The sequence below is a fragment of the Eubalaena glacialis genome, chromosome 1, assembly GCF_028564815.1.
Source record: "Eubalaena glacialis isolate mEubGla1 chromosome 1, mEubGla1.1.hap2.+ XY, whole genome shotgun sequence".
NCBI classification, from domain to species: domain Eukaryota; kingdom Metazoa; phylum Chordata; class Mammalia; order Artiodactyla; family Balaenidae; genus Eubalaena; species Eubalaena glacialis.
The window spans coordinates 25420465-25435732 of record NC_083716.1 but is presented as its reverse complement, the minus strand read 5'-3'; the positions used below and the strand labels follow the sequence as shown (position 1 = coordinate 25435732).

The window sequence follows — 15268 nt, the reverse complement described above, 5'->3', positions numbered from 1 at the left end:
GAGGGAATGAGGGAATAAGTGAACAGAAAAGCGGTTCTTACCCACGCTGCCTTTTTGTCCCTTTGGTCCCTCTGGACCTTGGTGGCCCAAGGGCCCAGGGATACCTGTGGACACACAAGAATAGCTCAGCCCTGTTTTCCTCCCAAACCCCAGGAGCAGGGACTGGGCAGCCTGCAACCCCAGCAGAACCATCAGAGGCTACGCACCTGGAGTCCCAGGGAACCCTCGATCTCCTGTGGGAACAGAGAGAAAAGTCAGCCAGAGGACTCAGGCCGATCACCTAAAGGAGCCACCAGTGGAATTCAGGTAGGATCGCCAAATTTAGCAAGTGAAAATATGGGACTCTCAGTTAAGTTTGAATTGCAGATAAACATTGAATAAACTTTTACTTATAGTGACAAGAGATTTAGTGTTTATATGTAATTCACATTTGACTGGGCATCCTATATTACGGTCAGGAGGGGTGTGGGACCTGCAAGCTGGAGCCTTGAGGAAGGGGGGCTGAGGCGGTGACCCAGGGTGTGTGTGTCGGGGCAGGGAATCCTGAAGTTGAGGGCCACCAAGTGGAGGAACCCCAATTCCTGCACCGGGATCTCCTGGGAAGGAGAGAGGGGCGACCCTGTCATCCCCAATGGTGATTCTCAGAATGGTCTGTGCACCCCTGGCCTCAGAACCACCCGGGCTGATCCAGGCCACAGGCTCACGGCCCCACCCACACCTGCTCATCAGAGGCCCTGGCAGTAGGGCCCAGAATCTTCCGGCAATTCCCACATACCCCGAATCTTGAGAATCCCACTCAGCTAGATCAAGGGGCACTTCTGTGGTCACTGGGATTGGAAAGCTCTTCCTCCCACCCCTAGGCCTGTCCCAGTGACTGTCAGACCACTTTTCTGAGGACATATATCAGTTTCCTACAGCGACACTGTGCCACCCAAGTTAGCAGGTGACTGTCCCCCAGCTAACCAACACTGAGGGGCACCTTTTCCTGTGACTATGTCCTGTCTCCCTGCCAGATGCCCCACTTCCCCTGGAGGCAGGTGGTGGTGCTCCTACTGTATTCCCACCCCCAGGAGCTCCATTCCTGACTGGTGGCTTTTATTCCCAGCCTCCCTGGGCTAAAACCCCTGAGAGCAGGCTGCTCACCTGGATCGGTGATTCCTGACCTGGTTCATCAGAATTAACCTGGGGGGAGGGGGTCCATCCCCAGAGCATCTGATTCCTGGCAGGGCCCAGGAATCTGTATTTCTCGAAATCTCCCCGGGGGTTGCGCAGTAGCAGGCCCTCAGGCTGCCCTTTGCAGCTGGGGGAGATGCAGGCCCTGGACGCAGGCCTCCTCAGGGTCCCTGGCGTGGGAATCCCTGAGAAGGGGCCAACGACAGTGCTGCCCCAGAGATGTGGCCTTGCTCTGTCATCAAGCCCCCGGGTCCCAAAAGCCCGAGGGTGTGCAGGCTGCTCTGCAATTCACGGTCCTACCGCAAGGGGAGATGGCCAGGGGAGTGGGAGGTGCATTTTCTGACACTTGCTGATTGCTTCAAACTGTCAACCCTCACTAATATTTAAGGTAAAGTTTTCCAGGTTTTGTTTACCTTTAGGGCCTTGACTTCCCATGTCACCTAAAATCAGAAAGAAATGAAAACTGTGAGATGGGGTGAGAACCCAAGGGCCATTCTCTCCTAGTATCTTAAGGCCAGCTGACAGCATGTAAATGGCATTTCAAGGTGAGCTGGCCTGTGGTGTAGCTTCCTCGCGGTCTCCGTCTGCGTTTCTTGGGCACTTCACTCGGCCTCTCTTAGATGATGCCTTAGTTCCCTTCTCATTCTAAGATATTCTGACTGAAGAGCCAATTCTCAACCCTCCCAACAGATTCTGTAAGATCTTTCCACTGCTCATCCTTCAATTTGGAAAAAAGAGAAGTTTTCCAGTCCTCCCAGAAAACCCAGCTCCAAGTGCAGGAAATGAGAGCAGGGAAAGGGCTCCATCCACTGTGATACCTTTAGGGCCAGGGCTTCCTCGGAGATTTCCTACAAGAGACAGCAAAGCCTGAGTTAGCTGCACATCTTCTGTGTCACACACACATACACACACGCGCACACACATTTGAAGGGGATCCCCGTGGTACAGCAGGAAGACACAGAGGCTAGGGCTAGCAATCTGATTCTACAGTGTGCAGGTTGTGTGATCTTGATCATGGGCAAGTCTCCCCAGGTCTGAGTTTTACTAGCTGTAAAATAGGATAGCAATACGGGTCCTCCCCGCCTCCCAGGGCTGTCAAGAGGGCTGAATGAGGGGAGCTTGAGAGTGCCCTAAATGGGTACCACTCCACATACAGGAGCCGGGACTGGGAGCCACTGGCCCTTTGCCTTGCGATGTGCTCACCGTTTTCCTGTTCTGCCATCAGCTTGCCCCTCATGAATTGCCAGAGGTCTTCTTGACTGTAGCCATCAAGCCCAGATTTCCCGACACCTTCCTCCAGCCTCGGTGCAACCCCTGGCACAGAGTCCTGGCTGCTCCTCTCCATCTTCTCGTTGTAAAGCAGCACGCTGCCCCTGACCTTCTCCAGCTCATCTACACGTGCTTTCAGGTTCCTCACCTCCTCGGCTGAAACGGACACACGGAGGCAGTGTCAGCACAGGGGCCCCCGAGCCAGTGCCTTCCAAGCTTCCAGGGAGCCTGAAAAGGGGGCTCTGGAGTCCGTGGCGGCTTCTTCATGCTATGGGGACATTTTGCTGGAATATTTTGGGGGAGACAGTCTGTCGTGGCTACCAGCAGGATGAGCTACTCGAATTCGGAACCAAGCCTTGAAGACGCCTGGCCATCATCTGAGATGGTCACAGAGCTGGCCCTCTCTCTCCCAGGGAGCTGGTGTGAGAGCCAAAAGAACGTGGAAAGTAAAGAGGCTATGAAAGGTCTGGCCTGATTATTAAGGGCAGCCAGATGCTTAGAGCAGGATGCCACAGGGTTGGGGCCTGGGGCCTGGGGCCAGGACCAAGGAGCTGCCTTAGAGTCCCCGCTCAGCCACGGAGCAGCCCTGGGACCTTGGCCAGATGCCTCCTGGAGGCCCAGTTTTCTCATCTGCAGTAACATGGGGTCTGCACCCATGATCTCGGGACCCTTGGCCCCTGACACTCGGGACACTCGCCGATTCTTGCCCTTCGGAAGAGGCAGCGGGGCTGCCGTTACCACATACCCAGAGCGATGAGGCCAAAGAGCAGCCCGAGGAGCAGCAGCCAGGTGAGGAGCAGCCCCAGCAGCCACTTCCACCAGCTGCAGCAGGAGCCGCAGGGGCACCAGGCTGGCGCCGCCCCCCACGCGCCCTTGCCGCCTCCACCGGAGACCCCGCTGCCAGCGCCCCTGCCGCTGCTACTGCCGCCCCCACGGTGGCGGTTGTAGCCGTAGAAGTCTGTGGAAGAGAGGGCAAGGGTAAGGTGAATGCAGGCAGCTCTTGCCCTCTTCCCTCCAAATTCTCAAACTTTTGGTGCCTTCCTGTGGGCCTGAGTGAATGTGAGTGGGGCTTTCAGGTTCCTGTGTGGCTCCTGGAAAAAACACAGGGCTGTGGCTGGCGAAGAGCGGAGGTCTGACGATCCCGGCCTTGAGCTGTGTGACCCAGAGAAAGTCACTTAACCTCTCTGTTTCACTTTTTATAAAACAGAGTTCAAAGCTGACCTTTCTTCATGAGATGGATGTTGAATGAAATGAGATAAGGCATATAGAGTAATTAGCAGAGGATGTAGCAGATACGACCAGGCTTAAAATTCTTGGTTATGAATGTGGATCTGCTACAACCTCCTGCATTTTATTATGCCCAAAGCTGAATAATTCCCATCTTCATGTCTCAGTTCATGCGGCTCTTTCTTTGTAATCCCCACAGTGCCTAGAACTACACTCAGCTCGTAAGGGGTGGTCAGGAAGCTTTTTATTTTTATTTATTTATTATTTTCGGTGACAGTGTTTTTAGTTTTTAGTATCTAAAATGGGCTGATACCCCTTGATCGGCTTCTCTCACAAGATTATGGGAGCAAGTGAGGAAAGTGTAAAGGACTGGAGAAGTGAGTGGTCTTAGGGTCACCTTGCAGCCCGTGTGGGCGGGGGGAGGGGAGTGGTTTGTAAGACACAACAGTAGCCCTGCTGTGCTGCTCCTGCCATGTTGGCAGACTCTGCAGCTAAGGGCAGACCATGGGCACCCAGCAGGGGCAGTGTGGCCCGTGAGCACATCTCCTGAGCTAAGCTCCTTCTGCAGCCCTGCTCCAGCCCCCAGCCAGCCCCTCTCCCGCCCTCCACCCCGCTCCCATTGAAGGCTTTTGGGGAAGATCTGTAGAGTTGGGTGGCTCATGCATGCCCTGGCTCCAGGCTAGGGGGCCGTTATCTATTCCATTCATCATAACCAGCCCTTTCCGCTCCAGTCACTGCAGGACCCAGGTCTTACTCACCTGCAGAGGCAGCCTTGCCCTTTGCGGACACGGTCTTCACGTCTCCTGAAATACAAACACCGAGAACACATGTTTTGACTGAGCCTTTCAACTGCAGGAGCCCACAGTCCAGTCCAGCCTGTGCGTGGACTTGGGACAGGGCTTGACGTAGATGTGCCCCCAGGGACCTTGTGGAACAGCCACAGGCAGGTGCAGGAACATCCATTACCTAAGTCCTCACAGATCTCATATTTGCAATAATCACCTGGTTGAACACATGGCTTGGCAAACAAGTCACAGTGGGAAAAAGCACAGCGTCATAACCTTTTTGTGACCTTCAACCTCTAAAGCCCGAGACATATTTTGGAGGACCGTGTTAGGAATGACCATGGCATTCAAATAATAAATGTGCCTGTGAGAAATGACTCTTGATTTCTTGGTTACAAGACTGCACACAGGTTCCTAACCTGGGATGGAGGGAACAGAAAGGCAAAGATGGGCTTGGAGGAGGGCTGATCATGAGTCCTGGATGCTATTTGACCATTGAGTTTGTGGGCATGTGTGGAATTTTCTGGGAAAACTGTTTATAGCTTTCACCAGATTCTGAAAAGGATCTTTTGGCTCTAAACCCCACCTCCACCCCTAAAATGTAAGGAACTGCTAACTTAGAAGACTTGGCTTCCAACCTTGAGAGGATTATAGCTGATGTCATTTGCATTTAAAAAAAAATGTTCTGTGACTTAACTTTTCTCTTCCTTTACTGACCTCCTTAAAATCAGTGATTTGGAGAGATTCATAGGAACCAGAGCAGTGAAGAAATGTGGTTATCCAAGACAGAATCCAGGTATTTGGGAAGAAAAAAAATAAAGCCAGCAAGTGCTTTGAAAAGCCTTTTTCTATTAGTTCTGAAAATTATGGAGGACAAGTAAGGTGAGAAAACAATACCACTGTGGACTTTAGATGTACCATGAGAAGACTTTGCTTCTATAATCAGCACACGTGAATCAACAGGGGAGCTTGTTAAAATGCAGCCTCCGACACAGCAGGTCTGGGCTAGGGCCCAGGACTCTGCATTTCTAATGCGCTCCCAGGTCTCACAGATGCTGCTGGTCCAGGACCACACTCAGAGTACTGAGGTCTTGGGAGACAAATCAATGGCAGATGGATTGGCCGAAGTCAACGTGGACAGCAATCAGATTTGCTCTTACCATTAGCTTCTGACATTAGGTAGGTGTCAGTGGTGTATGCAGCTTGCTTTTCCTTTTTTAGGGTGTCCTCTGAAAAAGAAGCTGTGCACACAACCCATGATGATCCCGGATATTCTCTCCCCACTCCTGCCATCCCACATCCTTTCCCACTTGTGGAGGTAGAAGTTAGCCTGGTAGGAAGAGGGCCTGCTTTCCCGGGGTTAATCCCCCCACTCTGGGCCTGTGGTTAGGAGACTTATTATTGCCCAAAGACCCTCTGGGAGCTCTTTGTTGGAATTTCCCTGACTTGTCTGCATTCAAGGCAGACCCTGAGACACCCTATTTGGCAGACATTTTCCATTTGAATGGGATGACTGTGGTTTCATCATTCAAATGTCTCAAACCATCTTGCTAGGACATTTGTCTACGTTGTTTGTCTTTCTTCCAAAACCCAAGTCTCGTGGGCTCCCACGTACTTGCAGTGACACTGGCGGGGGAGGCGGTGAAGACCTTCCCGCTGTCCTTGGTCATGATCAGCAGCTCCATCTCCTTCTTGGCAGGTGTGTTGTCTTTCTCCAGGATCAGGAATTTACAGTCCTTGTGCAAGAGGTCATCGTTCTGGACACTTGTGGTGCTGGCTGGAGAGGAAAGAAGTGGGTGAGGGGGACGGAAAATGTGGAGGGAGAGGAAGAGGGAAGAAATGACCAGAAGAAGGAGAAGAGGAAGAGAAGGAGGGTGGAGGAAAAGAAAGGGTTAGTGGGTGTGTCGGAGGGTCTCCTGCTCTTGCTCGCCGCGGTTACTAAGAAGCATCTTGGGGACCAGAGACACCCTCCCCTGCCTAGCTGAGCCTGGCCATCAGGAGGTCGGGTCAATGTCAGAAGTGCTGGGGGCTGGCCTGAGGGGCTGCCCCCCACCTGAACATTACAGGGTCTTCAGTGAATGGTCAAAAGTTGCTGTGTCAGGCAGGCCTTTCTTTAGTTAACTGGGTGGGTTCATTTCTAACTGCAGGTCTCAAGTGTTTGCAGCCTGGGGGCACTTTTCCTGACCACTCCGTCCAGCGCACACACACGCCTGTCTCTACCACCTCATTATGTCGGCCCTTCAATTATGTGTCATTTCCTGTAATTATCTTGTATACTTTTTCCACTTGCTTGTTATCTGCCTCCTCCACTGGAACTGTCAGCCTGGTGAGGGCAGGAATCTAGCCTCCTTCTCTATGTGTGTAATCCGGGAACTCAGAACACGGTCTCACACAAAGCAGGTGCTCAGTAAACAGTTTTTGAATGAATGAATTGTTGAATGGAGGGAAACGCACCAGGATCAGAGCAACGGAAGAGATGGACACATGACTCGTGGCAGCCTAAGTTGATAGATTCCACGGGAAGTAGGGAGGGTGCAGCAGCTTCTGGGGGGCGCCCTGGCCCTTGTGACGGGTAACCAGTAACCAGGCCAGGGGCTTCCAACAAGGGTGGGGGCTGGGGTGTGAGTGCCTGACCCTGGGCAGGTGTGGAGCTTCCTGGTCCCCTGGGACAGGAAGGCCGAGGTAAGGTAAGGGGCATACCCACCTGCCCACTCCTGGAAACAACCAAGAGGCCCTTGGGGTGAGTCCCATTTGCAGACCTCAGACCACCAATGGGCTATGTCCCCTCCTGCCATGTGTCACTCAGGAACAACTCTTCCTGTTTGCCAGCCTGCCCCCAGCAGCTGGGGACAGCACTCACCCGTGGAGGTGGACACCCCAGTGCTCACAACGGCAGGGCTCTGGGGCATGTTTTTCTTCACACCATACGCTGCAAGAGAGGAACCTATGAATGAGCAGAGCCAGCACAGAAGGGCAGCTCCACGCTGGGTGGAAGCAGCCTGACCCACCCTGGCAGACAGGTAGCCTCCCCGGGTGAGAGGAAGACATTGGGTTGGCCAAAAAGTTCGTTTGGGTTTTCGGTAACATCCCAGACGAACTTTTGGCCAACCCGATAATAATGAACAGAATAATAATGAATAATGGAATCAACTCTCTCCCGCCTTGGGGGCAGCAGTGAGTTTAGATGAAAACTTCTATGATATAATCCCCATCCTTGGAGGACCATTCCAAAGGCCACCTCCTCCGTGAAGTCCTCCCAGACCCTCCCACATCTCCTTCCCTTCTGAATTCCTTCAGCTAACACCTGCTCTGCACAGCTTGATTCATGCTAACAGGATCCCCCAGATGTTTCATGTGTATTAGACTTTCTACTCCAACTTAACAGTAAGCAAGTTGAGTGCAAAGGCTGAGGCTCGCACCTTTTCTGTCCACCCCCCCCCACCCGGGTGCACTATAAAGTCAGCCAGATGATTGATTTGCAGTGACAGTGGGCTGTCAAGGACAGCAGTGAGACATGGGGATATATAGGAGACACCCCCAGCACAGGCTCCCACTCATGTCTGAGCCAGCACATGATTGAGGTTGGCATCTCTGGGTCGAGGTGTGGAGGGTTGTTTCTTTGGTTGGAAAGGTCGATTGATTTTTAGGGACATTTTGGCCCCTCTAATTCCGTTGTTGAAAAGGGCTATTGTGAGTTATAGCTGCAAAGAGGCGTTATTTCCCAGTCCCTAGGCTCCAAACCCCAGTTACGGACCTGTGGAGGTGGTGGCCATGCCATGGGACAGGGCGGGTGAACTGGGGGCCAGATTGTTCTGCATGCCAAACACTGTGAGAGGAATAGAGGACAGGTGAGTGCAGGTGCATAGATGAGGCCCCCCAGGTTAAGGCAGCCAGTCCCAGGAGCCCCCCAAACCACTTTCACAAGTAATGCCTTTGCATATGACAGAGATCCCGGACATTCTCAGTTCCCACACTCTCACTGACACGGCAATTTTTTAATACCCCACCTCCCTACCCCAGGCAAAAGTTACTAAGCTCCATTTATTGAGTAGTTAGGTCCACACAACTTAATAGCGGTAGTTCGCATAGGGTCTGTTGCTGTATGCCTCAAAATTTTAAAATATCCCAGGGGTTCCCTTCCCTGCAGGACCCTTGGGTGCCTTGGTGTACAGTGTGGGAACTTTGGATACAGACACAATGGAGGCTAAGAAGCACTGACTAAGCAGGACCTTAGTTTTCCTCCTTTCTTTTCTTGGCTCAAACACACAAAACTCCCCTCGTCCCCATTATGATTTCAAAGGCTGGTTATTTGTTTTTAACAATGTGCAGAAGCTCATTCCTCCCCAGGTAACAGCTTCTCTTATTCCATCCTGTCTAGAGTTTGGGGCACAAGATCATGGATCCAACATCAGCCTGCCCTCCTCAGTCAGGACTTTGCAAAGTAGTGATTGAATAGCAAAGGCAGGAGGAACAAAGCATGAACCTGGTGTCTTCTGGGCTTGTGGGACTCTAGTCAATTGGAGGTGTTAAAATCAGAAGCCAAGAATACCAGCCAAGGAAATAAGGAAGGCCCACATCACCGTATTCATTAGTCATGATATCACAGAGAGGAGGCAGATTGCTTTAACAGAAGATGTGGGCGGATAACTTATTTACATATAGGCTATTACGAAGTATGTGGAACTAGAGTGAATACATACTTCTTTAAAATGATCATATGTTTGCCTTGGACGTTAAGCAGTAACATTATTGAGCCCCCAAGGAACTGCGATATTTATAAAAAGATGTGAAGTTAAGCTCTTTCTAAATTAACAATGCTTTCCACCTGAAAATGTCCTGAGCTCTGCCTCACTTGGTCCCTTTATTTCCATCTCTCCACCTCTCCCATTAAGTAAGGGGACCAGAGCAGAATAAGCACGTAAGTGTGGTCTCCGGCGCCCTCCCCCTTAGCCCTTTCCCTCAGGGACTGAGCCGTGTCTCCTATGGAGGGCAGGCTCTGTGCCTTCTAACGCAGCTCCTTGGCTGCTGATTCCACGTTGCCATGGGCGTGGAGGAAGTCCTCGTGCTCTTGGTCAGGAAGAACATCCTCCCTACAAACCACTCCATTTTCCTCACTAGGCAAGAGCATCCCTATTTTTTTCAAGCTGGCAAGCACTGACCTGAGGAGCTGGTGCTGGTTCCAGGCTGCAGAGTTGGGGAGCAGGAGGCCATGTTATTTGGAACTCCAAAGACTGCGGGGGAAGAGGAAGGCTGGTGAGAGGACGTCCACACAGAACAGGGGCAAAGAAGCATCGGAAGAAATGCCAGCATTGCATTGTGTTACATTTCTGTTTTTAGGAAAAACCTGGGCTCTTGCTTTGCAGCACGGAACCAACCATTAGTCTGTGGTGTGCCTTGGGTCATAACAGCCAATGGGCGGTCACAGGTTGGTGGGGTTTGAGTGGACATCAATTCCAGCCAAGACCCTCTTGTTAGTGACCATTTTACAGAGAAGGCACTTTAAGCCCAGAGAAGTTAAATGACCTCTTAAGGTCACACAGTTAATCCACATGGAGTGAAACTAGGTTCCTTACATTTGTTTTCATGTTCTTTCCCATTACTTTTTTTTTTTTTTTGGATACACTATACCATGTAGTCCTTTCCATAGGGGACCCACCGGAGGAAATGCCACAGAAGTTGAATTGAATTGAAGTTCCAGTGGAAAAATCTTGGGATGCTTGGCCACAGAAAGCCCCTCTAAGAAGCCTTGGGGATGGCAAATGCTGGAGGGGTCATTGAGCTCCATCGTAAGGTGTGGAGGGTTTAGGACTGGGAGGGCATGTGCACTGCAAGCCACGTACCTGATCCTGCAGAATAGGCGTTGGTGTTGAGGAGGGATGAGCTCTGGGCTGTGACGTTGTTGTGATAGGTGCCCATGGAGGACCCTGCCGGCAGTGTGGAGGACCACATGTGGGAGGGAAGGTTGGCGTCCAGGATGGTTGTATCATAGGTGCCGGACACTGGAAACAGACATGCCCGACCACACCCCAATGAGAGACAAACCCCCTCTGTACTGGGGGGAACCAGTGGGCTTGGTTTGCCAGGACTTTCCTGGTTTTAGCCCTGAAGATCCCATGCCCTGGCAACCCCCTCAGTCTGGGGTGAACTGGGGCAGTTGGTCATCTCACTTCTGTTTGAAATCTCAGAGCTGGTGAAAACCTGATCTCTTGGGTTAGAAATTCTCGTTGGCTCTTGGTGAAATCTGAGGTAGGTAAATTTTGCTCTGCCGTCTACCCATTTCTCCTGCTAAGCCCCCTTCGCCACCTCCTGGTGCATTGTCCCCACCAACGGTCTCTCTCTCCCTCTGTTGCTGACTCCACCTTCAAAGATGCCGTGGACCCGTGACTCCCTTACAGTAGAATTCCAGGCAGACAGCAGCACAGGTAGGGAAGCCCTCAGTCCCAAGGCCATGCTGCACGGGTGGCAGCCTTCTCCGGTTGAACCCTCCTTAAACATTCCCATGTGCCAACCAGACCCAAGGGGCACTCTGCCCCCAAGAGGGGCTATGGGTGCTTCTTCAAGTCTGAAGTCAATTCTGCCTATTTCTTATCTGAGAGGGAGTTAGCCACTCAGGTCACAAAGTACCCTGAGGTTTTGGTTTTATATTGAAAAACACAAGATCACTATCTCAAGATGGTTTTTCTCCAGTAGTGAATGAGAGGAAAGCTTCACCTCATAGCAGAACTGGCTTCTTTCCTCATCTCCCCCCAGAGACCTTGCCCTTGGTAGGCACGTGATATATGAATGCTGAACTACACTCATCCTGCTTGACTTCCCCCAGAGGCCCTCACATCCATGAGGGCAGAGGCCGTGTCTATCTTACTCATCGTCTTTCCTCAGTGCCCGGTGCTTGGCATATAATAAATGTTCATTGGATGAATGAGTGAATGATAGAAAACACTACAACTTTCCCCAATAGTCTTCATTCAGGGAATCTGGCCACCACATTCCCAGGACATGTCAAGAATCTCCTGGGAGAGAGTCTCTAGGATCTAGAGCCGGACTACAGCCAGCACATAGAATGGTTGACCAGACGGGGGTGAGAAGGGCGCAGCCCACATTTTCACGCTGCAGGAAGAGCAATGCTCAGGGTTTTGTGAAGTCTCTGCCACAGCCTGAAAGGCCTGCCCGGACACATCTGCCACCTTGTTCCCTTCCTTCCACAGCAACTCGGGGCTGTGGGGCTTACCTGACTGGGAGCTCGCTGTCACCACTTTGGTCTCCACGGTGCCTTTCTTGGGGATGGGGAGTGTGTTAGAGGAATTCCGTGTGGGGCTCACGCTTGCTGATCGGCTTCCCTTGAGCAAACGCTTGACGTCATCCAATTCCGTCCCTGTAAAGGAATCCTCCACTTTTTCATCAGGCCCAGGATTCCTTCCTGAGTCCAACTGCAGTGGGAGGAACATTCGCGGCACTCTGAATACTAGGGAGGACGAAGCATCCACTTCACCCGCCGGGACATTTTTGGTTAGCCTTATAATTTTTGCCTTTTGTCAATTTATAGCACTGATTAACCTGGCGTTTTGTAATATTAGTGGCCGCATAAATACAGTGCCTCTACAAGGAGGTCAAAGCTCTCAGTACATATTTCCTAATTAGACATCATCAGACACCACAGGGAAGATTCCGTGGCTGGAAGACACTGTGATCCTGGAACGTTTACACCCAGGACAGCTGGAGCACTAGACCCCTTGAAACAAATGCTTCAACAGCGGTCTCATCCCAGGTACAGGATGCCTCAGGTGTTGGGCCCCTGACCTTGTATGCTCTGTCGTGTCAAAAGGAATTTGTGGCCCGTAACTCTTAAATATTACACTGCTTTCCTGTGGGTTAATTTCAAGACGCTCTGGCTGATATAATCCGTAGCGAGGTGATTCAGTGGAGTGAGCACCCCGTGCCTCCTGAGGTGGCAAACAGAGAGGAGGGAGGCGTCGTGCAAGGGCAACGCACAGGACATCTTCAGACAACATGGCTGGAGGACTGCCCAGGCAGCCCCTCTCCCGAGAGCTCCATCCTTTGTGCTCAGCACCCCGAGCCTGGAAGGACTCAGGTGAGAGCATCAGGCCTGGAGTCAAGCCCAGGCCCTGAGCTCTTTGGGCAAGTCCCAGTGTCTGACTGCTGAGCCACTCGACCCAGATCTTTCTCCTCCTAGTCTTCGTACTTGGCTCTTGCCCATTTGGGCTCATTTCAAAATGGCAAACAACAGGAGTCCAACACAGTCAACAGACAGAGACTGGGAAATCCTTGACATTCGAGATCAAGTTCAAACTCTCACACTCTACTTCTGAGCCTTCTCTAAGCTTCACCAGCTCCACTGCATCCCCTCCTGCTCCTTCTCCTTCAGCTGCACCGAACCTTCCTCCCGTGTCTCTGCCCTCTCATCTCGCTGAGTCTACCTGACCCACCCTTCAGTCTCCCTTCAAGTGACTGACTAACCTGGGAAGACTCCTCTGGCCCCCACTCCCTCAGCTCCCTGAGCTGTCACGGTTGGTAGGTTTATTGTCTCCCCTTAGGCTGTGAACTGTGAAGCATCAGGGACCGTGACTGACTCAGCTCCTCACCCCCTGCACCCAGCCTGGAGTCCCCGTCACAGAAGGCCTTAGACATGTCACTTATGATGGAGTGACTGCACACACACACGCGCACGTGCGCACACACACAGCAGTAGCCCTGGATTCCTGGGATCCTTCCCAAGACCTGAGCACTTACATCGGGTAGACGGGGAGGCACTCTGCAGTCGAACTCGGATCTCGCTCTCTGTACAGGGGACAGATGGAGAAGCTGTGAATGAAGGAGCTTGGCTCACAGTGCCTGACACTGAGCTCTGAGCGGCAGATTATCTTTGGGCTGCTCTGCAATCTGTGTCCTGGGAACAGAAAAGCTACGTGTGCCCAGAAAGAGTGCTTAGAAAGAGGTGTCTTCTCCCCACCCCCCAGCCTGCCCACAGCTAACCTCCCAGGCGCCTGGAGCAGAAACGCCAGGCTGAGCCCCGAGACTCCATCACAATCGGCAATGACCAGCCCCTTTCACAGGGCCCACTCCGCATTGCCAGAACCAAGCCGCTCTCCTGCCTCCAGCGTTTCTCAAGCAATAGCAAGACAATTCTAAAGCCTGTAGTGTTTCCTTAGCCATTCTGGCCTCTTTAGGGCAGAAAGTGGGTGATTTAACATTATTAGCTTCAGGTGGAGTATGGGCATCTATCGGACTATCAGCCTAAAGTTGTAGGTGGTCGGTATGTGCCTAACTTTCCAGTTACCGATACAACCAGGCCCCTGGGAAGTTTAGACTGGTCATTGAGAACTCCCAGGGCCTGTGAAGAATTCTGCCTTCAATACAGCCCTCACACGCTCCTTGCCACCCTCACCGGATATATCAAGGGCAGCTTTCTCCAGGACACATTCCCTCCTAGGGCCTTATCTACAGGCAGTTGTGGAGAGTGCAAAACTCTCATGGAGCCCTTTGTCCCCTGGAACAATGAAAAAGAAGGGCTTGTGCTCATTTTTTGCTGCATAAAGGCAATTACAGCACATCTTGTTAAAGTCACCCAGGTGACTAGGTGCGAAACCAGATGTGACGCCAGCACCTTCAGACAATCCACAGCAATGCAAACCACTCCATGTACTTGCTAGGTCGCTGTCAAAATCTACCCTTCCCACCCTCTTGGAGCCAGCGGAAGATGCCCAGATGCTGCAGGCTCCTTGAGGGTAGAAGCCATGGCTTGTTCATTCTTTACACCTCACATTTCCTGGCTCACAGCTGGACACACGTTAGCAGCTCAGAAAATACTGGTTGAATGAACTGAACTGAATCTAGCAACAGAGCTCACCTCGTGTTTGGCTCCGTCCTCTGGTTGAAGAAGACGCTGAGAAACAAAAGAAAGTAATATTAGACATATATAAGAGGTGGCATGCTAAATATCTGTGACGTGGAGGAAGACCTATCTGGGTGGGAGGAGGAAGTTGTTTTCATAGTGCATTTATATCCAGATAGAAGCCTTAATGTATGGTGGATGCTTAATAAACGACGCCCACATAGCCAAAGGGCAGAGAAAGTTTTGTAAGCCTCAGTGCATTTAGGGTGTTAAGTTGGCAAATGAATGTGAAGTTGGCTTACACTTAGTGTTAACTAAGGAAATTGTTTGGGAGCATGATCCATTTGGACTGGCTGACCACACTGATCAAATGTATCAAAAGACTGCCAGGTCTTTCCCTTTCCAGGTCTTTTGTTAGAGGCTGCCTTCATTTTCCCACTGTATGCAAATAAATAAATGAAATTATAATCACTGTAAAATCAATGATCATATCATAAATTCATATGCACAGTGAGAACCCAAGAATGTGGACTACAGATTTAAGGTCATGTGAAGATACAGCCTAGGGTTTCATTTGGTTAAAATGTGTCCCTTTGAGACTGCTTTGGAGGAGGTGCTGGGATTTTGACATTCGCTCATTCTAAGCCCCGCTCCCCTGTGCAGGGAGGTCTCTGTGGGTCCTGTGGAAGGAAAAATCCTATGACTGTTGCCTGGCCTGAGGGCTTATCTGTCCAAGCCTGAGCCTTGTATGAATAACTTGCCATTTCACGAGCAAAGACTTATGACAGCAAACTAGTGTGGCTGACAGTCCCCTTGAGATGTTTCAGGATAAAGAGCAGGGAAAAGAGGTCAGCAGAGGTCAAACTCCTCTAGAAGAATCCACTTAACTCATGATGTTAACTCATGATGTTCCCCCTCCATCCCCGCCAGGCATGTTTGACCATTTCTTCAGAAAATAAGGATA

General features: G+C 51.4%; 1 protein-coding gene across 6 annotated transcripts in view; it reads right to left on the bottom strand.

Moving 5' to 3' along the window:
- The window catches only part of COL17A1 (collagen type XVII alpha 1 chain), a 51136-nt gene that overhangs the window by 21969 nt on the left and 13899 nt on the right, over window positions 1–15268 (bottom strand). For all 6 annotated transcript variants that reach the window (XM_061197632.1, XM_061197554.1, XM_061197930.1 and 3 more), the window contains exons 7-22: window positions 14320–14355; window positions 13203–13250; window positions 11683–11826; window positions 10295–10453; window positions 9614–9685; window positions 8209–8280; window positions 7315–7383; window positions 6070–6231; window positions 5615–5695; window positions 4428–4472; window positions 3188–3400; window positions 2377–2598; window positions 1992–2021; window positions 1587–1613; window positions 207–233; window positions 42–104 (exon numbers count right to left, since the gene is read on the bottom strand). In XM_061197632.1, the coding sequence (XP_061053615.1) occupies window positions 42–104; window positions 207–233; window positions 1587–1613; window positions 1992–2021; window positions 2377–2598; window positions 3188–3400; window positions 4428–4472; window positions 5615–5695; window positions 6070–6231; window positions 7315–7383; window positions 8209–8280; window positions 9614–9685; window positions 10295–10453; window positions 11683–11826; window positions 13203–13250; window positions 14320–14355 (1470 nt within the window). The remainder of the gene's footprint in view (window positions 1–41; window positions 105–206; window positions 234–1586; window positions 1614–1991; window positions 2022–2376; window positions 2599–3187; window positions 3401–4427; window positions 4473–5614; window positions 5696–6069; window positions 6232–7314; window positions 7384–8208; window positions 8281–9613; window positions 9686–10294; window positions 10454–11682; window positions 11827–13202; window positions 13251–14319; window positions 14356–15268) is intronic.